General features: G+C 34.0%; 2 protein-coding genes across 2 annotated transcripts; one reads left to right on the forward strand and one right to left on the reverse strand.

Moving 5' to 3' along the window:
• The first annotated feature begins 68 nt into the window (after positions 1–68).
• On the forward strand, positions 69–7,611 carry LOC134231998 (tetratricopeptide repeat protein 39C-like). The gene is made up of 7 exons (XM_062713939.1): positions 69–117; positions 506–615; positions 1,287–1,410; positions 1,671–1,768; positions 2,083–2,187; positions 5,129–5,167; positions 5,330–7,611. Exons 1-7 carry the CDS (start codon positions 111–113, stop codon positions 5,420–5,422), a joined length of 576 nt encoding a protein of 191 aa, XP_062569923.1. The 5' UTR covers positions 69–110; the 3' UTR covers positions 5,423–7,611.
• A 2,702-nt stretch (positions 7,612–10,313) lies between these two features.
• Positions 10,314–21,962, reverse strand: LOC134231997 (uncharacterized). The gene is made up of 3 exons (XM_062713938.1): positions 21,879–21,962; positions 11,045–12,884; positions 10,314–10,657 (listed from the first exon to the last, which is right to left on the reverse strand). The coding sequence occupies exons 1-3, from the start codon at positions 21,960–21,962 to the stop codon at positions 10,314–10,316; spliced, it is 2,268 nt and encodes a 755-aa protein (XP_062569922.1).
• Positions 21,963–22,849: the final 887 nt, after the last annotated feature.

Genomic DNA, 22,849 nt, shown 5'->3' on the forward strand with positions numbered 1-22,849 from the left:
TATACTTTTGAAAATAAGGTTCTTGAAATACAGACTCACTACATATGTTTTGTTCCATTTTTAGATTAAAGGAAGAGACAAAGTGGTCCAAATGTTACTATACATATCTTATGGGAGGTGAGTACTGTCATATCTCACATTGTGGTGGAAATAATCACTGTTTAAATCATATTTTAAACTTGCAAGTCTAAATTGAAATAAATTTCTATTGATTACTTGATATTAAAACTTACTTCAATTTAATATGTTGACTCAAAAATTCCACTTTTAAATCATTTACACTGTAATATTAAATCACAATTCTTTACCAATAGAAAAGAAATTTAACTTAAAATTTGTTAAAGCATTTGAAATGAAGTTTTAATCAAAAGAATGGAAACTGTTGTAAAAAACATTGGAAATCTTAGTTTTATGGGTTTTTTTTACGTATGTTTTTAAAACAAATTGTGTAAATTTTCGGTGATTGCCACATGTGCTTGAGATTGATTATGTATGCTTGTTTTAGTGTCCTTGGGAGCAATGGGTGATATAAAGGGAGCTCATGACATACTCAAAGAAGTACCGGGTCTGCTCAAAAAGAAAAACAATCAAATCGAAGCCTATGTTTCAAGGAGGGTAAGTGTAGCTTTTAGGTTCTGATCACAATTTGTCGTGCATCCTTCTGTCTGTAACTTTTCACATTGTGGAGCCACTAGCTTCACCAATATTGCCACAAAACATTCTTGAGGGAAGGGGATTCAGGTTTGTTGAATGAAGACTAGGCCTCTTCCAAGGGGCAGATATTAAAAATTAAGATGATTTTATTGGGATTTCTTGAAAGTCATTTCTTCAAAAACCACAGGACCAGGAAAATCCTCAGGTAGTGTAGATTCGATTTTATTAAAATTTTGACCCCTTTGGGTAGGGTTTGAGCCACAATAGGTGATTAAAACTAAACATAGGCCTGGAATGTATAGGAAAACTTCTTTAAAAAATTTCTTCTCAAAAATAACAAAGCTATGATTAGTCACATTAAATTAGAAGCATCCTCAGGTTTGTAGATTCAGATTCAGAATAATGACTGAGGGTGAGGGTTGGGGGGATGGTACCGCAATGGCCAATAAAAGTTTACTTAGGAATATATTGGGAAAAACTGCTGACAAGGAACAGTATAGGGCCATTATAGTGACTCAGATGAGCTTTGTGAGCCCAGTCCCTCTTGTTTTTTATCATGGCATTGTTTTGATTTATAAGCTGGATACTGACTACTGAGGAAGTTAATTAATACCTTGTTTTGTATTTAAAAGGCTGAGAAGTTCAAGAAGGCAGCCCCAAGTCAGGAGTACTGTCGTCTGCTATGTATGGAGCTGATATTTCTCTGGCATGCTCTACCCACCTGCACTCCAGATGAACTTCAACCTTATCTCACAGGTACAAAGTTAATCTGTTATATTTCAATGACTTAAGTCATAAGGGGAAAGCATAGAATACAAGAAATAATACTGGTGAAACGATACCCCTCTTTTAATGGTTTGATATGTATTGAATAATTTTGTCTCTATACGGTTATTTTCGATACAATGCATTTTGATAGAAGGAAACTGGCTTCAGTTAAGGTAGAGTTAAGTGGTGCAACAAGGTTGCAAATTTAAAATATATATATTAGTAGTTTCTTCTTTATTTTTTTTCAGTTTGTGACATGCAAACAGATTCAAAGGTCTATCATGTCAAATGTTTGATAGAAGGAGCTGTGTATAAAGAGCTTGGAGAACTAGAAATGGCAATACAGGTGAGTGTTAGGACAATATTGGGGCTTTTAAAGTTCCTTACAGATGAGTTTGAAGACAATATTATTAGTTACATAGTTTTTAAGTGACAGGGTACGGGATGATACCTGGTTAGTATATTTCATACCAGGCGAGGCAGAATGTATCGCTATTCTCTCAGTGCTTGCAATTACAAAGTATGTAGAAAATTAACAATCATACTTATGTGTGAATAGTATATATAAGTAAGATCTCCTTGGAAAGGGATTTCCCACTTGTCCTTTACTTTTCTTCTCATTGCTAAGTTTTTGATTAACAATTGATTTTTCTTGTTTAGTGTTTAGAGGAGGCCATAGCTCGACAACAAGGAATGAAGGAAGACCAACATGTCCCGGCTTTTGCCAGCTTTGAGCTTGCTTCTATTTACATGAGAAAGCCTGAGGTAAACAATAGAATGTACAAATCTTTTCTTGTGTAAGATGTAGACAAGAAAACAATCACACTTTTTTTGCATTAAGAAAGTAAACCAGTACCAGTATATATTTTAAAACACACCTGAACTTTAAGTACAATCTTCAGCACTGATGCTATTTATATATCACAGGCTCTTGACATTTTCATTGATGAATACTGTAGATGTACTATTTTCCATGGGGGTCATAAATCCGCGGAATCTCTATTTCTTTTTAATCCGCGGGTAGAAAATTACGCAGATTTCTTAGACTCTCACAATACCAGGGGTGATCAAAAAGTTTGCGAACTATCTTTATATCTACAAAACCGCAATTTAGATTAGAAAAAAATTTGGTGTGCACATAGCCATACACAAGTTTTATAAATAGCATATGCTGAATTAAGTTTTGCTATTTGTTTGTGACGTCACAATGTAAAAATGACGTCACTATGTAGGTCATTTGTGACAAAAAATGGTTAGTGGAGAAGGCTTATATAGGCTATGCCTGCTGCCCAATCCATTTATGTGTTTTACATAATAAAATATGTTCAAATCAAACAAAAAATGGTTGTCTTAGTCGTACTTGTTCAACGAACAACTGCAAAATTTGATGATATATCTTAGAAATTCCTTTGCAGTAGCATATAAGAATTTTTATTTCCTATCTAGCTTGTAACACAAGCTTTGATTGATTGCAGAGTCAGTTGTAAATTTCTGTACACCCGACTTCAGCCGGAGGTAAAAAATGTGACATCACAATGCATAGTTTCCCTATGATAAAAAGCAAATAACATGACGTCACGATGCATTATAGTACGTATTGATAGATTGAGACACAGTTGATTAGACTCTGTTTACAAAGAATTTTTATGGGAACATAGGAAATAAATTTGTTATCCAGGTCCAGTCAAGGGAGTAAGGTGATTTACCCCGGGTTTTATTCCATTCACCCTTCGGCCTCAGGGTGTATGGAATAAAACCCGGGGTAAATCCCCGTACACCCTTGATTGAACCTGGATAACTAATAGTACACAATTCATTAAGACAAAAGACTTCCTATAAATTCAATAAATGATTGGATTAATCGTTTTAGTGAAGGAAGGTATATGTTTAAAAATGATATTTGTTATGTTGCCCAGTGAAAGCAAGTTTGAAAAGAGATGTGTTTTTAATTACACAATTTGCTATCAAAGACCTCTAATTTACACTCTGGAAAATAGTTGAACATCTTAACAATAATATTCTTATTAAATACCTAAGATATTGTTTACTTTAGATTTTAAACGAAAAGGAGGCACCCATTCTCTTTCCACCGTTAATAAACATCTCTCCCTAGACAGAAGATTTGGGTTTTGATGGTCGCCATGCTTATTTTTTGGACAGGATATTCTTAAGAGATTTGACCATTTCTGACAAATAAACTGTTCTTGTTATAAAAATTAACTTTCATGGAAAGAAATATAAAACTCAGAAAAATATTTCGGCTTTTGTGACAGAACGCAAGGAACGGGGTCACGTGACTGCCTATATCACGTGATTCGTGCATGAGTAGAACAGTAGCAGATATTCATTAAAATCAGAGAGGACTAATTTAAAATACAAGAGGCCCACTGGCCTTATAGGTCACCTGAGTATCATGTAACAACTTTTGAACAATTGAATTTGGTTCATGTTTTAAACCAGAGGCCATGAAATTCACAATTTTGAAAGATGCACCATTGCTTATCATAATGATACACAGAAGATTTGGGTTTTGATGGTCGCCATGCTTATTCCAACTTATAACCAGTTGTTTTGGCCACTTTATATTTCAAAATTTTGGAAATTTTATAAATTTTATTTCATAATAAATGGTTGATTAATACTAGCAGATTTCAAAGCATTAATTTATTTTCAGACTATGTAACCTCCCCCCCCCCCCTACCCCTGACCCAGGGGGCATGAAATTAACCCACCTTTTTTCATCATAAATACATTCTGTGTCAGGTGCAAAGGAAAAGATTTTCAAAGAATTAAAGACTCCATTTTTGACAAATGAAAACAAATGTTCTTGCTCATTATATAATAAATTAACTTACAGAGATGGAAAGAAATATATAAACTCAGAAAAATATTTTGAAAGAGGCACTCTTACTCATCATAACTATGTTACAGTTTATTTAATACCCAGGAAGGAAGGGGGTCACGAAGACATGACTATGCACCTATATCAGGAGCATTTTCAAAGAATTAATGATTTTCATGCATGAGTCCCACCCTTACACCAGAACAGCCATAAAATCAACAATTTTAGCAGATATTAACTATGTACTTAGTTATTTTATTTAATACCCAGAAGCAGAGAAGATTTTCAAAGAATTAATGTTTTTTCACTATATAAATATAATGGGGCCAACATTGAAACCAAATATTAGTTTTTTTTATGGAAGTTATTATAATTAGTTCTGGTGCCATGAAACAATTTTTAGATGATCACTCCTTGTAATCCTTGACAAGTATTTATCAAAGAGTTAATTTTATGCCCCATCAGGCCCCAGTGACTCAGGTGACCTAATAATCAACATTGAAACCAAATATTGTTTCTTTTATGGAAGTTATTAAATTAGTTCACAAACTTTTTGATCACCCCTTGTAATCCCCACAAGTATTTTGAGTATGATGGGATAAATTTCGGCAGACAACTTGTGACCTTGTACATAGCGTAAATTAATACCACGCGGAAAAAAGTACCTCTACAGTATATTCCCCATATACATATTATAAGGAGATATGTCATCAAAAGAGAAAGGTTTAAAACATCAAGTGCTTGTGGTAAATATATTCAATGCAATAATTGATCAAATTTTCATTTTCAGTGCATTAATGGTTAAAATTTCATAAGCTTATTCTTTTAGTACTCATTTATATGAAAATGCAATGAACATTTCAGACTGCTGGAAAAGCAAAACAACTGTTACAACAGATAAAGGTAAGATTCATCCATTCGGCAACTGGGGTACATTCTGTCTTATTCTCAGCTTCATATTATTGTCAGAGACAGAACATGTCAAGCTATTCCATAAATAAAAAATTTCATAATTATATTTCAAGGCGAAAATCAATGAACAATGTCATATCTATATTATTTTAGGATAATTACAAAGACTATGATTTTGAGAATAGATTAACAGTGAGAGTGAATAATGCCTTGAAAGCATTGAAAATCAGTGCCAAAGTGGGATGAGTAACAGACCTCCATCTTCCCTCACTCCATCTCCACTTCAAGAGCAAATCAGGATCAGGAAATCCAGCTGGGTGTACAGGAAATCCCAATGGATGTTCAGGAAATCCAGATAAATGATTTAAAAAATGAGCATCCGATCTGGTGGCTTTTAGTTTAAATAAATATCATTCTCTAATCACTAATGACTCACCACTTCATGATCTTTTCAGTATTTCAGTCAATATAGAAATTTCTGTTGTGTTCTCGTATCAGGGTTGTTTCATAATAGACTACTGTTACTCATTGACAACAGTTTGAAAATCATGAAGGCAACAAATATGTTTACTTCAGTTGGATATTTTGTTCATGTTTCCATTTCCTTAGACCAAATGTAGACCAATTATCATTAAAAAGTTATTAGTATTATGTGTCAACACTGTGCCAAAGTTTGATGCCCCATTAAACTTATAAAAATCAGTTTAAATCTGATGACAAATACATTGTTGTTGTTCTATGTCATTGCATGTATTTATTTAATTTGACATTTACAATATCATTGGTTCATAAAGTAAGTACACGTCAGCTAATGCAGCAAGTCCTGTCAAGGCTCTAAAGAAAGCATGGAAAAAGATGGTCTCTTTAGGAACAAGACATGATTGTCAATTATTGTCTAACTTAAGACCATACACATGGAGCTATGCCATTAAATTCAGAATAGCGTAAGTTTAATTTTGAACTGATCTTTGATGAGTATATTGGTAAATTGAAAGATTCTCCGTAAGCCATCAATTTTTTGATAATGAAGATAATCATCATGATACTTGATATTTTGAAATACATCTATACCTTAATTAAGGGGAGTTGATTAAGAACTAAACTTTTTTACTTTGAAATCAGTGATTAATTTTGTCATAATAGGATTATTTTACTCGTCACTGATTAGAAATGTGAAACTATTGGATATTGAATATGTTTGTAAAGTATGAAAAAAATAGGCCTAGGGACATGGTCTGTCTGGTTTCCTGGTATAATACAGATAACCATGCAGGTATTATTCACAATTTTCATTGACATGGAATCATTTCCCCCTTTTGTACCTCTCCAGTCTCTAAAGCAGTGCTGCGGTAGATATCATCTTGTCTTTTCATGGAATGTATGTAAGCAGCATTTGGAATATAAATTATTTTCAATATTATATTTTCATAAAGTTATGACAATCCAAGAAATTAAATTATGTGAAAACCTTAATACACGTAGCTTGCATTTTTTCATTGTTGTTTGAATATTTGCGCTTTATTGAGTCACTTCGCGTTTTAGGTGAAAATTCTAATTTGTTTGATATTTTCAAAGAAAATCAAAAAATGATAATTGTAATGACAATTGTAAAATGCCATTAGTTATATTTTGTATTTTTTAGAAACAAATGAGGAAAACTTGTTGATTTGGACTTAATGTGTAATACTCATTATGTCATTTGATGCTGTAACAATTTCTAAGTCATACAGAGTGGCATTTGTAACTCGAATGTGTACATCTAGTTAGTTTTCACTTTGAGCCTTTCATTAAGAATTTTTGCATTTTTATTGACATTTTGATTTTCCTTATGAAAAATTGAATTTGGATGTCTTTACTTTGAATTGTTTGCTACTGTGAGTTTTTGACATGCTTTTCAATTAATTCCCTGTTCTAATAAACACATCTTGTTTATATTTTTCCAATAATGTCAGTTGTAATACATGAATTTCTATTCTTGTAGTTTAAATTTCTTTGCTTATGAAACTGCACATATTTTATCATTCATTAAACTAGTTTCTTTTTTGACAGGATAATTTAATCACTCAGATGTGAAAATAAAGAGAACAGATTTAGGCTGTATGTTGTTTTTAGATAGAAAACCCCATTTCACTTAATCATACAGAATGTCATCTTACATAAATGTTAAGAAAAATGCATCAGTAAATTCACAATGCATTGAATTATACACTGGATTGGACACCTAGATAAAATGTGTTGTGAAACACTGATGCTTCTCAAATGCAAGTCAAGGTCAAAGGTCAAAAGTGTTGGAATCTAAAGGAAGGATTTGTTGGAAGGAGGATACGTGTGAAATATGAGAGCCCTGGTAATAACTGTTCAAAAGTCATGGTCATTTTTTTAAAAGTGGGTCAAACTTTAAGTTCAAGTCAAAAAGACGAAAACATTTATACCCATTGAAAGGTTACAGTGAATAAACCTGTGAAGTATGAAAGCCCTAGCACCAACTGTTTAAAAGTTATGAGCAAGGTTAAAGTTTGAAATGTAAAAGTAAAGTAAAACCGGGTCAAATTCCAAGGTCAAGGTCAGTAGGTCAATTTGGTGGTACTTTTAGAAAGGTTTTTTCCCAATGGATAAACGTGAATTAAGAAAGGAATAGACCCGACCACTCAAAAGTTATTGGCAAAGTTTTTGTGGACAAAAAGACGAACAGAGAGTTTGATTTCAAAATATACTCGGCACTAAGTACATGTAAAGATGATTCGATTTCATAAAAGTGAAAAAGGGTTGGGTCATTTGGAAATCATCTCAAGAAATATTGGTCCACAAAAGATTGGAGCCAAGTTTTACATAGAAATATAATATAGAAGAACAAAATCTGGCAGGGTCATAATTAGCGGTTTGATGGATTTAAGTTATTTCGAAAACGTTATGAAACAAAAGAACTAAACGCCTTTTAAGATGCTCTTCTGAAAAAATGTACAACCCATTACATCTATCTAAAGCCTTTGAATATCCTGTATACTTATTAATATAACAACTTCAAATTCCACTAAAAGAAGCAATAGGTCATCGTGACTTCCAGTTTGGTTAAAACACTCTGAGAACTCAAGATGCATCTACTGCATGACAAAGCCGTTGATGATTCTGATCCTAAAAGTAGGTAAATGTGAGCTTTGTTTTAGTAAAGATACTATCAAGATACTATCAAGACCTCTAAATGCATCAAATGACAAAGGTTCGATAATTTTAAGTCTCTTATAACTTAAAATTTTTAGATTTTGTCTTCATTTCTGAAAGTAGGTTACTCAGTACTGTGATCTACTTTCATGTTGACAACTTGACATACATGTACTAGTATTCTTAGGTTTCAATTACATGAACTGACAAGATTGATATACATGTAGTACCTGGAATACTTGAATATTGTCATAACATTTGATTACAAGGTCACTGTGATCTACTTTTTCCATTAACGTTCTCTGTAGACGAAAAATGCACCAACTTACAAAGTCTAAGGCACTTTAATTAGAACCAGAAATATTTTTAAATATACTCATTGATATAGCCGTAAAATTTTTAAAGTATCTCACGGTGAACTACTTTTCAGTTAATATTCTCGGAGGACCCGAGATCTATATAGACATTACATTTCATAATTGTTAGCTATACATTGTACTTCAAATATTTATGTAAAAAGATTTCAAAAATAGGTCACAGTGACCTACTTTTCAGTTGAATTTCTCCATGACCCAAGATGAATAAACTGGTGATTCTAAGCTAATCGGTACCAGAAATATCTAAATTTGTAGCTATTAAATTTCAAACGTAGGTCAAGGTGTACGCTTTGGGGTACCCATCTCTTATCCGGAAAATGAAAACGTAAACAAATTTTATTTATTCACTGTAATATTTAAACACGAGAATAAGATTTTTAAACCCACTCATTATCATTTAAATCATATTTAACAAGCTTTTGGGTACAAAAAATTGTTGAAATACTAGAGGTACTGTGAGCAATGAGCTCACTAAATGATGCCCCTGCCTCCAATATGTATAAAATGGCAGTGTCCATGTTTTGCCAAGGGAAACCCAAAATATGTCTCGGATCAAAAAGTAAAATAGGAGGTGCACAATGGCAATATGTAATAAAGATTCTTTGAAAGTTTCATTAAATTTCAATCAGTGGTATGAGAGGAGTTGCGGATAAGAGATGGGTACCCCAGAGCGTAACAGACAGACGGACGGACGAACATAACGATTACTATATACCCTCCCGCTTTTCAAGCGGGGAGTATAATGATACAAACACGTAGTATCGTTTTATTGGGGTGTGATATTTGTGTGCGTGTACAAAACTCGAAAATACATTTTCGTTAATGGGAGGTTTCTAATTTTGCTCTTAAATTGAATTTTCTACATACGTATAAAAAAACTAGAGGTACTGTGAGCAATGAGCTCACTAAATGATGCCTCCGCATCCCATATGAATAATGCACAATGGCAATATGTAATAAAGATTCTGCGAAAGTTTCATCAAATTTCATTCAGTGTTATGAGAGAAGTTGCAGATAAGAGATGGGTACCCCAAAGCGTAACAGACGGACGGACGGACATACCGATAACTATATACCATCCCGCTTTTCAATAATTAAAGATGTTATACCGTGAGAAAATTTGACTAGTACGCTATACTGCAAAAAAAAAAAAAAAAAAAAAAAAAAAAAAAAAGGAAACCGCTTTTTCGATGAACATTTTAACAGTGAAAAGTTAAATGTAGAAAAAGGATCTGGGTGTGCCCTCCCCCCCCCCCTTTACCCTGATACTATAAGTCTGTGTTAAGATTTTTAAATTCATATATTGACCAATTCCTAAACCCTAGCTGTCACTTTTGTGGCAAGTTGCTTGCGTCATCGAAATCTCGTACTTTTCTGCGCCACAGTTTTCCAGGCCGCATGATACCCATATTAACGCCTGTTGTCATATAGAATAAAAACTTCTTGTCGAAGTCAAATTTTCCAGCAAAAGTATATTGTTCAAATAAATTAAAATGCATTCAAATTTAAAGTCTTTAAAAATTATGACTTTATTATTATCCCAAAAAGATATCCGATGGTGAAATACGACGCGACACAATTGAGTCTCTTTTTTTTTTGGATCATCCAGTAGAGGTCCCCTCGTCATTCAGACAAATGTTCGTGTCACTATACCACAGGCAATCATCCCCAGATGTGTCGGTGGCAGTGTTTACAGGGTCGTCAGTTCCATTTGCACCGGTTGCATTAGTATTACAGAGTGCTTCTGTTGGTCCATTTGTGTTACACCATGCACAAGCCACAGGATTTCTTCTTGATGGACACAAACTACTGACGGGCGCCGGAGTGACAGCGACAGTACCACCGCTGCTACCTGCCGCTGCCGATCCCGCGGCAGCGCTACCGCTGCCTCCTCCAAAGAATCCAAAAAGACCCCCGCCACTGCCACTCGCGGCCTGTCCAGCAGCTAAAAAAGAAAAAAAAAATGAATTGTAAAAAATTGAAACTGAAAAAGCGGAACTGCATTAAAGCAGGTAGTTCTTATACTAATGTATCCTAGTAAATCCGAGTTCTTTGTGTCACTTTCTAAAACGTTCACTTTTGGTTTTATAAATGTGATCTTAAATGATCAGTTTTTTGCATTCCCCTTAAGTTTTTTTTACTTGAAAAAACAGCAAAATGAATATGAAATCCTTTTTTAAAAAATGATATATTTACTACATGTAGCATATGCAAAAAATTATTCATTTTACATTTGTAAAGTCAACATAGATTTAGTATCAATTACATTTTATTTTACAAAAAAATATTTTTGTACAAAGCAAATACATGTAAGCGCTTGCTAAAAACTTACCGATAACTGCAGCAGCTATCGCAAAAGGGAACCAAGCACTCTGAGTAAAGGAGTACCACCATCCTCCACCCCCTCCACCTAATGCACCACTAGCAAGGGCCCCACCAAGACCACCACCCCCCCCCCCACCATACAAGCCACCACCGAATCCTCCTAATCCACCACCCCCTAGGCCTCCTAAACTTCCATATCCCCCTAATCCCCCACCTCCCAGGCCACCACCTAATCCCCCACCTCCAAATCCCCCTAATCCCCCACCTCCCAAACCACCACCACCCAATCCCCCACCTCCAAATCCCCCTAATCCCCCACCTCCCAGACCACCACCACCTAATCCCCCACCTCCAAACCCCCCTAATCCCCCACCTCCCAGACCACCACCACCTAATCCCCCACCTCCAAATCCCCCTAATCCCCCACCTCCAAGACCACCACCACCTAATCCCCCACCTCCCAGACCACCACCTCCTAATACCCCACCTCCCAGACCACCACCTAATCCTCCTCCAAGTCCTCCACCTCCTAATCCAACCCCTAATCCTCCATCAACACCAGATAATCCACCTCCAAAATTACCAATTCCTAGACCCCCACCTCCAAGCCCTCCCCCACTACCCAATCCTCCGATTCCACCAAGATTGCCAATTCCACCCAGACTCCCGCCCACTCCTAATCCGCCTCCTGGTATAACTGTTGTTACAGATGTGGCAGGAATTACTGGTTCTGGACCTACAAAGCTACCGGCTGGTAGACCTGTACCGCCTGTGGCTATAGTTCCCCCTGTGCCTACACCAAGTCCACCTCCAGCAAAGGGATCCGGTCCAACAAAAGCCCCACCTGTGCCCAGAGCACCTCCTTGGCCGTTTATAATAGTGACACCTCCTGGTCCTCCTATTCCAGTACCCCCTCCAACTCCAATACCTGGTGCAATTCCGCCTCCTCCAATGCCACCTCCATTGATAACGGTGACTCCTCCAGTGCCAATACCTCCTAATCCACCGTTTCCAAGTCCTGCAGTTCCAGCATCAATAATTTGTACAGCACCACCAGGAGCCCCAGCACCACCTCCACCACCAACAAAAGTAAAGCCATCGCCACCTCCTCCAAATCCATCGCCAGCTCCAAATCCACCGCCAGCTCCAAATCCTTCGCCAGCACCAAATCCTTCGCCACCATCTCCAAATCCGCCACCGGCTGCTCCAAATCCGCCCCCAGGTCCTCCAAATCCACCGCCAGGTCCTCCAAATCCGACACCTGGTCCTCCAAATCCACCGCCGGGTCCTCCAAATCCATCACCTCCAAAAAAGGTGGCGCCGGCGCCAGGAGCAGCAGGACCTCCTCCACTACCGGCGAAAGTAAATCCACTGCCTGGACCTCCAAATGCACCAACTCCTCCGCCAAAAGAAGGAAAGCCTCCGCCAGCACCACTCCCAACAAATGTGCCACCGGCACCAGGAGCTCCGCCACCTCCTAAACCACCTCCAACAGTGAAACCTTCACCAGTGCCTCCAAAGCCATCAACTCCTCCTGCAAAAGAAGGCACTACCCCGCCAGTTCCCCCTATCACTCCACCGGACCCGAAACTTCCATCTACTAGTCCTATGCCCGGCCCGCCTACTGTAGTTACTCCTCCCGTTGTAATGGGAATTCCCGTCCCTGCTCCAGATGTACTGAAACTAGGAATACTTAATGTGCCGCCATCTACACTGCCGATCCCAGAAAACCCACTGTTTGTAAAACCAGTGTTAAAAGTTGACAGTCCTGGATTTGCAAATGGCACTTGTGACAGACATGGATGGAAAGTGCAAGTTAAAGCAAGGGCCCATAAATATTTAAGGATCTGTTTTAAAAAAAAAAATTGGGGAAATTAGATTAAATAAGTATTTGAATGAAATAAGTTAGATAACGAAGGATCAAGTAAATCATTTTCCCCCTATACATTGCATGCAAAGTTGCGCCATGTAAATTGTCTTCGCCATATTTTTTAACGGACATGTTTATTCTAACAGAATATTTTGAAGTAGAAAAAAGACACGCAATGTTCATTCTAATAAAACAAGTAAAATTAGGTGTTTTTTTTTATAAATGATATACCCGGTATTAGAACTTCCTAAAATAACTTATTATTGTCTTAAGGTATATTATGTAACCCTTTCTACATGCGTTTGGTTCAATGCTACAGCCATCTTTTGTCATTATTTTTATCTTCAGTACATGGAAAATCAGAAACGCACCACGTACATGTATTGTTAAAACATACATTTGAATCGAATAAATAAGACATTTAAAAGACAGTTTTTATTTTTTATTTTATTTTATTTTTTTTTGCTATATGCAGATATATAATCTTTAAAAGGCCTTTCTTCGGCAAAATAAGATGATCTTAAAAACTTATATATATAGACATAATATTTTAGTGTATTATTTCATGAAACTGGTTCGTTTTCATTTTGCAATATCTAACATATATTATTTTACTGGTCTAGATTTTTTTCTTTATATAATATAAACTTAAGGTCATTAATTTTGCATTCGCCTAAATTTTGGGCATGTCTTTATGCAATGCAGATCACCGCAGAAACAATTAAAGGTGCCATTCAAAACTATGAGAAATTTTAGTAATTCAATGTAATATTAGTGTCTATGTAAAAAAGAATTGAGTATTTGCTGAAGACTTAGACGTTAGGCACGGTTTTTGGTACCATAATTTCTGCCTCTTTTTATGTTGCCGAGAAACTGTCGTTTTCAATAAATATTTTGTTAACTAAAAATTAATAAAAAAAATTATTAATTATGTTATCCAAGTGACTGTATAATTTTGCACAATTAATGATTTGCTTTCAAATTGCTAGGGTTAAATGATCTTTCTACATTCTATTTAAAAATGTTAAAATCCTTTTAATTTCATTTTTATCAGAAATTAATGAACAGAATTAAATTTTTGTCTTACTCCACAGGCACTTGTTTCTGTAATAATTTTTTAATCCATAGTATTATAATAACGAATGTGTCATTAATATACTATGGGTTAAAAATTTACTATTGAACAGGTACCTGAGTCTTAGTTTCAAGTTCTTTTGTGAAACGGACCCAACAGCAATGGTTTCACCTCGAAGCAAAAATTTAAAATATGTTTTATTGAACGATTCACTAAGGATTTGGAAACAGACAAAGCCTCTACTTGCATTAATAGGTCAAGACAGACAATAATTAATTATACTTTTACATGATAATAAACATGCTAATAATAAAAGTTCACAATCGAATATTATTCATCAGCATTATAGAAAATAGATGATGACCCCCTAACTGTATTCAAATTTATTATGTACAGTCTATTTTTAACAATAAGGTATTATATATGAAATATGTTCTTTTTTTAATTTCTAGAATAGAAATATTGAAATCAGTGCTAATAAGTTTGTTTAAATTTCGGAATAATAACTGAATTTGTTTCAAATAAAGAAAACCTCAGTATGATGAAAGTTAAGGACTAAATACAATGATTTCACGAAAATAAATTTTAGCGGAACAGATAATTTAATATTACGTAAAAAAAATATATATATAAAAATAGATATTGACATAAAGTATTCAAAAGATACGAATTAATATATAACTGGAACTAAAATAAATGGAACTAAGATAAATAAATGAATAAAAATGGACAGAAATTTTGAAACCTTAACAGGAATTGATTTTTCTTTTCATGGGTACTGTTCCGTTCCACTTCATGTGTTTCAATTTTTTGGTAAGATCGTATTTTAAGGGTAACTTTATTAATTTTTAAAAAAGAACATAATTCAAGAAATGTGATATTAATGTGATATTTAAAATATACCTGATGATATAAAGCTTTCCTCATGTCTCTGTGCCGAATGGGCGCTCAAACCACACTGAAAAAAGGTCTAGACACCATTTGTCATAAATAAGTGAACTTATCTGGAGTTGCGTACCCGATTCAGCCTTCTACTCAGTGCTATGTAAGATTTGCTATTTTCGTCTAAAGGTCAGAGGGGGAATGAAAGCGTGACAGAATCCTACCTTACATTGGAAGTGTCCTTCATACAGTTTTACATGTATCTTGAATTCTCCATATACCATCGTATTATTGTTTTTCTATTGGACATTTTGGACTTTAAAACGTAAATAAATGTGCACGATGAGTATGAACCTTCCTCTTCATTCAATGTTTTACAGTTACTTTTCTTTTCTTGGTTCGCCTCCTCCTAGTAGGAAACAAAAGAAGGTATTTCGAGAAGTTACAAAATATTGACTTTAAACGAGGTTGTTGAAATTCTTGCAACCTCAACTTTATTGTCAGTAGCTATTTTCGATCAAATTTGATCATATTCTAGACCTGCTCTTGATTATCGAATAACCTAGAAAACTTGAAGACAATATGCAGATGGCTACTTTATGTATAAATAAGAGTTGACGTTTGAAAAGTTGATCATCTCGTTTGTCATCCAGTTAGTTGTATGCAAAAACTTAAAGAATGAAGATAGAGAACACTGACAAATGTCATAAAACTTGAAAAATGATGATTCTGTGAAAAAGCATTTACACGATCCCCTTGAAATGACAGGGTTGGGACCAGGTGCCAGTCAGAAGTAAGCATCCCCTGTTGACCTGACACACCCGCCGTGAACCCTAAGTATTGATGCAGTGGACGGAACATTCAAATATAGTATAAAAACAAAGGTTTAACAATAGAATGAATTGATATAAAATAATTCAGCCAAAATACTACCCATTGATAGGTTATATTCGCCAATAGGGTAATTATGACGACCACAGCGTGGTCTTTTATACTTAGTAAAACCTCCAAATAAGAAGCAGATGTGGCATGCAGACTCTGTTTCATGTGTTTGTACTTTATTTAAAGTGAACGGGAATAAATTGAGTCGATATATAAATGGGGATTACTTGTAAATTGATAAAAGGTTGTCGACATATCTGAAGGTCAAATTAGGAATAAATTCTTCATAGGCTAGTCTGGCTAGTAAAGTGGCACAATTAGTGCCCATTGATATTCCGACAGTTTGTTGGAAGTCTCAATGTAAATGTTTTCAATGAGGAACGCCAGCATTTTTATATGTAAACTTCAAACTCCTTGTATGTAGAATCAGGGTGATTTTTAACGAAGTGTTTCTATGACCAATCACAAGATGTGAAAACATTCGAGTTCTTATTGAAACTGTCTATGATATCAAAAAAGCTTACAAATACCCAGATTATCCATGCCCAACCAATATATTGTTTTTTTTCCAGTTTTTAAATAGAAAAATAAATTGTGAAAATAATTATTTTTGTAATGTTCTAAAAGTCATCTAGTCTAGACTTCTGTCGCAAAGGGGTGGAATTTGCAATAAACTGGATTTTTAAGGCAAGTTAATTCTGAAACCGGAGTTCGTGTTTCGTGGATTTTTGAAGAGTTTTTAACCAGGCCCCAGGATCATGAAACAGACTAAGACTTAAGTCAAAATGTTTATTAATTACTGGATTAATCTCAAATTTTGCAAATAACAGTGCTTTTGCGATTCAATATCGAAACGTATTTTAAGAGTCATTCTCTGTAATGATTTGAAATTTTATATAGGAGCTGTGGCACGCATAGTCTCAGAATTTCTCCAAACTCTCTATGATAAAAGTCATTGATACCCTAAACCGAAATCAGACAAATACTGGTTGCTATGTTTTATAGTTACCATGGCAACATGTCTTAAAGTACGAAAAATAGCATTTTTTAACATGTTTAGAGCCCCATAGTTAACATTTGCAGCAAAGCAAACAATTGGCAATAACTGTTTCCAAAAGTTGAAGGTCAGATGTCTCAAATGCATGATAAACATGTCTGGTAAATCAACTATTACATACGTTAGTAACAAAGTATTCAAAAGTAAAAAAAATATTCATTGACTTTTATAAAGTCATACACGTAAAAATGAAATGCAATTATAGGATGAAATATGACTAAATAATAGAAAAAAGAGCCTTGAAACATATACCAAGAACAAAATATGATATTTAACTTATAGGTTTCACCAGAGAGCCTTCAAAGCATTATGCAACAACATTTCCAGTGATTTGAATTTTTGATTCATGTTTTAATTGAAAAAATTCAGATGATTCTATGGCATGGAAATAACAGAAAATATTTGAAAGAGGCCCTTAAATTGATCATCATAACAATACACTTAGCAGTTGCTTAAATTTTGTTTCCAATCTTAATACCCATAGGCACACAGGGTAGGGGACTTTCAGAAAAACTGCATTTTTCAAGTAATCAGAATAAGTCATAATATAAAAAACATATCTTTGCAGGTTAATTTTCATGCAACATGCCGGGGTATATCACACAAGAATTCAACAGCCAAAATTCAACATTAGAAGTGTAACATCATATTCTATCCACACATTGCACAATTATGGTTAAAAAAGGAAAATCATAAATATTCATTTGTCAAGAAAATATTTGAAATTTCTATTTGAAAACACTAAAAAATTAATGTTGATTCTGTCAAAATCTTTCAGAGAAAAATTCAAAATATCTTTAATTTAGTATATCAAAATCTTGTATGTTTATATGCTATTTTTTCTTTACAATTATTTAGAATTATATCTAAGGCCTTGCAAAAATTCACAATTCTGGAAGAAAAATTTTACAAAACAGCCTTGAACTCTATCATTTTAACTATATATTTTTTTTCATCTGCTTCGCAAAACTTATAAAAAAGTAAATTTAAAAAGGTGCAGATAGAGGCTAAAAATTAAAGATAAAAGATTCAATGTAGTTTTCACTTTAAAAAAAATAAAAATGCTTTAGGTCCATATCAATTAAGAATTCTCTGTCTGTGTATGTACTAAATTACAAATAGATCCTATAGACAGAGTGCAAAGTGGTTATTCATATAAATAATGTACATTAAATGCTTTGTGTTATTTAACATAAACAAATATATACTTGTTACATTATTTTCAATCATCAAAAAAGATTTTATTTCAATAGACAAGGATAATCAAAATTTTATATTGGTGTGTAAAATTAAAACCGGATCCGTAAAAGTATGGACCTGCCTTAATATTGATATAAAGTTAAAAAAATCGAACATTTTCCCTTCTTGGTAACCATAGCAACAGTGTTGTTTTCTTCATCAAATTTTATCAATATATGATATTCAACTTCAGTTGTAACAGATAAGTAATATTCAAGCTTAGTCAATTTGTTTCTTGATTAAATGGCAATTTAATTCTTAATGCAGCAAAAAATAATTCACTTTTAAGCACTGGTACTTTGTTTCCATAACACTGCAAAGTAGCAATTATACCCAATTTTCTTATGGTTTTGGTGTTGCAAGGTCCTAAGGATGCATATTTGCCAGTCTTGAATTTTCATGTTTTTCCTCAAGACAGTAGCATTAAACCAATCCAGAACTGGTTTTGCATGGTTACACTGTGTTACCATAAAATAAAAATTTATATAGTAATATTGCTTATACTTATATACTCAAGGTCATAACATTTTCATTGTTTGTTAATTTAATACACCTACCATTAGAGAATACGGAATGTTTTTCAGCATATTTCAGCATTTTGAATTTTCATTATATATTCTAAACAGTTTCCCCCCCCCCTAAGTGACATCAAGGTGTCATGTTTTTGTGAGAATGTTTTGTTTGCTTTTTCTAGTTTTTATTAAGCCACAGTCAAGATTTAAAGTGGCTGAAAAATCTCGATTTTTCAAACTTTTCCAGTGTAACGTTGAATTTTGACCCGGATTGAAAATTGACCCGGGGGTCATTTTTCAACATAACAAAGGTGTTGAATTTAGACCCTAGTCCGTTGAAAACTACCCAGGGCAGAAGAATGAAAGATTCAAAATTCAACAGCATAAAAACACAATTTATGTAATTTCACTGTATATAATTCTAGGAACGAGGGAGGGGGTGGGGGGCTAGGGATGCCCCCTTTTTTGCAAAGATAAACACAATATAGTCATGGAACAATGTAAAATTCACAATTTTGGTAGAGGCACTCTTGTTCATGCTTTCAACTAGGCACGTTACAGTGTAGTTAATTTAATAAGTGGTAGTGTTAAAAAAAAAAAGATCCTAAGATTTTGGACAATGGAGAATTTTTTTCTTGTAATTTTTTTTCACTATATAATTTTTCTTTCTTTTTCAATTAGCCCCCCCCCCCCCCTTCACCAGAACTTTCAATTTCCTGACACCAATGTAATCAATGCACACTTTTTGGTAGAGGTATAAAATATTAACAAAAATATCTTATAATTTACAGTTACATATACTTAAAATCACAATAGCGTAATATTTATTTAAAAAGAAGTACATTTATATATGATATAGTTACACAATATACAAGAGATTTATTTGTTTATTTAATTTTTTTTTTTTCAAAGAATTTATTTTAATTTTAAAATTCCTATATAATTTGGAAAATGGTAGAATTTAACGCTTTATTGGTCACAATATTTCCCCCCGCCTTCGAGAAAAACCTAAGGATCCTCTCTCTCTCTCTCTCTCTCTCTCTCTCTCTCTCTCTGTTTCTTTGAAGAGGAATTCGCTTTTTAGTTGTTTAGATCAAAAGAATTCACAATTTTGTTGATATTAAAGAGGCACTCTTGCTCATCATAACTAATGCGAAAAGGCTGTATCATTTCCGGAATTTTGGTATTTATCAATATCCAACATTTTTTAGTTTTCAGACATTTTTTTTTGTTTTCATTTCCGACATTTTCAAATATAAACGAATACATATGTAACAAATTTCACTTATGAAAATTTTAATAAATTATAAATAAATCATTGAAATCAAATTTTGTAAATTTATCAGTGACTTGGAGATAAGAATGGTGCTGTCACTGACATTTTCGTGCACATTATATAGGTAAAAAAAGTTTTATGCTCATCATAACTATGTACTTAGTGCTACATGTATGCATATATGCATAATTATATGTATAAGAAATTTTTTTAATTAATATTTTTGCATAAATACTTTTAAAATTCCATTTTCTTTTATTGAAAAAACATTGAATTGCCGCACAGGTAAATTCCGGAAATGAAAAAAAAAATTATGTCGGAAATGAAAACAACAAATGTCGGAAATGAAATTTAAAAATGTCGGAAATGCTATGCATATTTCCGGAAATGAAATGCAGCGCGCGAAAACGGTCGATTTTTTGGCCGAGGCAGGCTACTGACAGATAAGTTTGGTACAGGGATTTCATGAATTTTCAGCATTATATACATGTTATGGTCCTATATTGATCTTTTCACAAATATAACCTAACATTGGATTCATTTTAAGCGATGTGTTTCATTCTAATTTTTAGGCTTTTAATTTTGTTAATTTTCATACTGAATTTGACTAGATGGGATGTTCTGCCCACCTGGCCCTGGAATTATGAAACAGACTTAGACCTAAGTCAAAATTTCAATTATCTATAAAATCTTTAAAACTTGTTAAAGGAAACTCATAATTTGCATGCAACAGCAGGCTGATGATACAAAATCGGAAAGCATTTTCATTTTGGGCTGCATGACCTCTAAACAATTTCAGCATCTAACTAAAGACATTTTTTGACTTAAGTTTAAGATGCTTCATGATCCCGGGGCCTGATCACTATAATACGGCTTACTTTCCCGACGGTTTCTAGACACCAGATTTCCAGGATTTTTGTTTTATGCCCTATTCATGGTTTTGTACTTGTGGTTATTTAAGGAATAACTGTCTTATTTTTCGAATTCATGAAGGCGTTTATGCATAAAATTATCACTAATATTGATCATCTTCATGAATTCGAAAAATCTGACAGTTATTCCTTATATTTACATGCTTTGATTCCGCAAATCCACGGGCTCCAAGCCTCCCAGATAGCAGGATGTTATTGGACCTTTGTTGGGCCAACAATGCTCCTTATGTTGGGCCACCGTTTGTATTCAACATTGGGCCATCGGTAATTTGCTCATCGGCCCTTAATCAAACCAACGTGTTGGCTTATTGTTGGGCCAATGTAACAGTTAATATTCACAATGTATTAATTTTACAATTGGGCCATTGTGAGTAGTTAAGCCAACACTCATTGCCCTTCATCAAACCAACTTGTTGGCTTATTGTTGGGCCAATGTAATACTGTCAGGAGCCAATGTATTTTTTCAATGTTGGGAATTCATTTTTGTACATTTGGGCCATTGTATATAATGTTGGGCCAACCCCTCATCGGCCCTTAATCAGACCAACTTGTTGGCTTATTGCTGGACCAACGAACGGATATTATTGAGCCATTGTTGGGCCACTTATTCTTTCAATATTGGACAAACATCATTTTTGGGCCAACGTTGGTTTGTATCTGATTGGCTCTCCATCATGACAACTCATTTGCTCTTCACTGGTTGGCCATAAAATTGACAAACAATATATTAAGGTTATACTAGTTTTGTAGTACAGTTTACTGGTAAAAGCCCTTTAATCTATATATATATGCTAGATTAATAGTTTAATACATATTCTCAATATATATCCATAGCATTAAGAGAAAAAGAAATCAAAATATGAAAGAATTTCATTAATTTCACTATATAATAAAAGTTGATGAGCCCTCACTTCAAGTGATACATGTAGGGTTACATGACTGTAACCCCTCTCTGATGCCATTTATGCACAATTTCAGTAAATTGCATCAATAACATGCACAAGTTAGTTTATTTAATATAAAAGAATCCGGTCATTTTGACTTAGACAAAAAAATGTTTTTGCATCGTGTTTGTAACCGACAAACAGACACAGAAAATGTAATTTCAATATATACTGCCACTTTCCATCTAGAGTCTTCTCCCTCCCCCTTCTTTTCTTCACTGTCAGTTTCTTCCTCCCCCATCCCTGTCCTTGGCATACCTTAGCTATTCTTTGATTGTGTTCTAAAATTAGCACTAAAATTGTAGTATTTGGTACTTAATACATTTGTTACTCATCATAACTGAATTTACAAGTATATCACTATAGGCTTATTTAACCGTCTTTTTACCCAGTGTGAGAAGAAGATTTTCAAAGAAATAATGCATTTTCACTATATATCATCATCATCATCACAACGATTTTGATTCAATGTTACATAAAACCCATGACCCTGGGGCCATGAACAAATTTTTTCACAATTTTGGTAGAGGAATAAATGCTGATTACAAGTTCAACATTTTCAAAATGTTTGACTGCTTAAGTTAAGTGTATATGATTAAATTAAGATTTTTAAAGATTGGAAATGTATTTTACTAGTCACACATTTCAATCTAAATAAGGGGCAAATTATTAATTGTTTTAACTGTATCAAAACACATTTGAAGTATTTTATAATTTTTATTCCCCTTTATAAATACAAAACATTTAATCACTGATAAATTTTGTTTTGAAATTGAATTTTCAAGCCTTGTTGCATTTTAGCTAGCTTGTACTTTCAAGTAGGATGTTGTAGATTTATTTTTGTGTAGAGACGATCAGAGATTTGTTAATAAACAGATTTGTAACAATTAAATATTTATACACATTGGCCCAATGTTGGACGATAAACAACATTGGGCCAAGGAGCAATAGGACACTGGGAGTCATTTACATCAGCCCAATGTTCCTATTGACGTTGGTCAAACAATGACCTTGGGCCAATGTTGGCGCAACGTTGGGCAAAGAGCCTTAGAAAAACATATACCAAGAACAAAATAAATTGGGTCAATATCATTTGCCAACATTGGCCCGGCGATTACATTGGTCTAACGTTGCCAATGTTTT

The sequence above is a fragment of the Saccostrea cucullata genome, unplaced genomic scaffold, assembly GCF_032062105.1.
Source record: "Saccostrea cucullata isolate Sc308-1 unplaced genomic scaffold, CSIRO_AGI_Scuc_v1 ctg4782, whole genome shotgun sequence".
In the NCBI taxonomy this organism is placed as follows: Eukaryota; Metazoa; Mollusca; class Bivalvia; order Ostreida; family Ostreidae; genus Saccostrea; species Saccostrea cuccullata.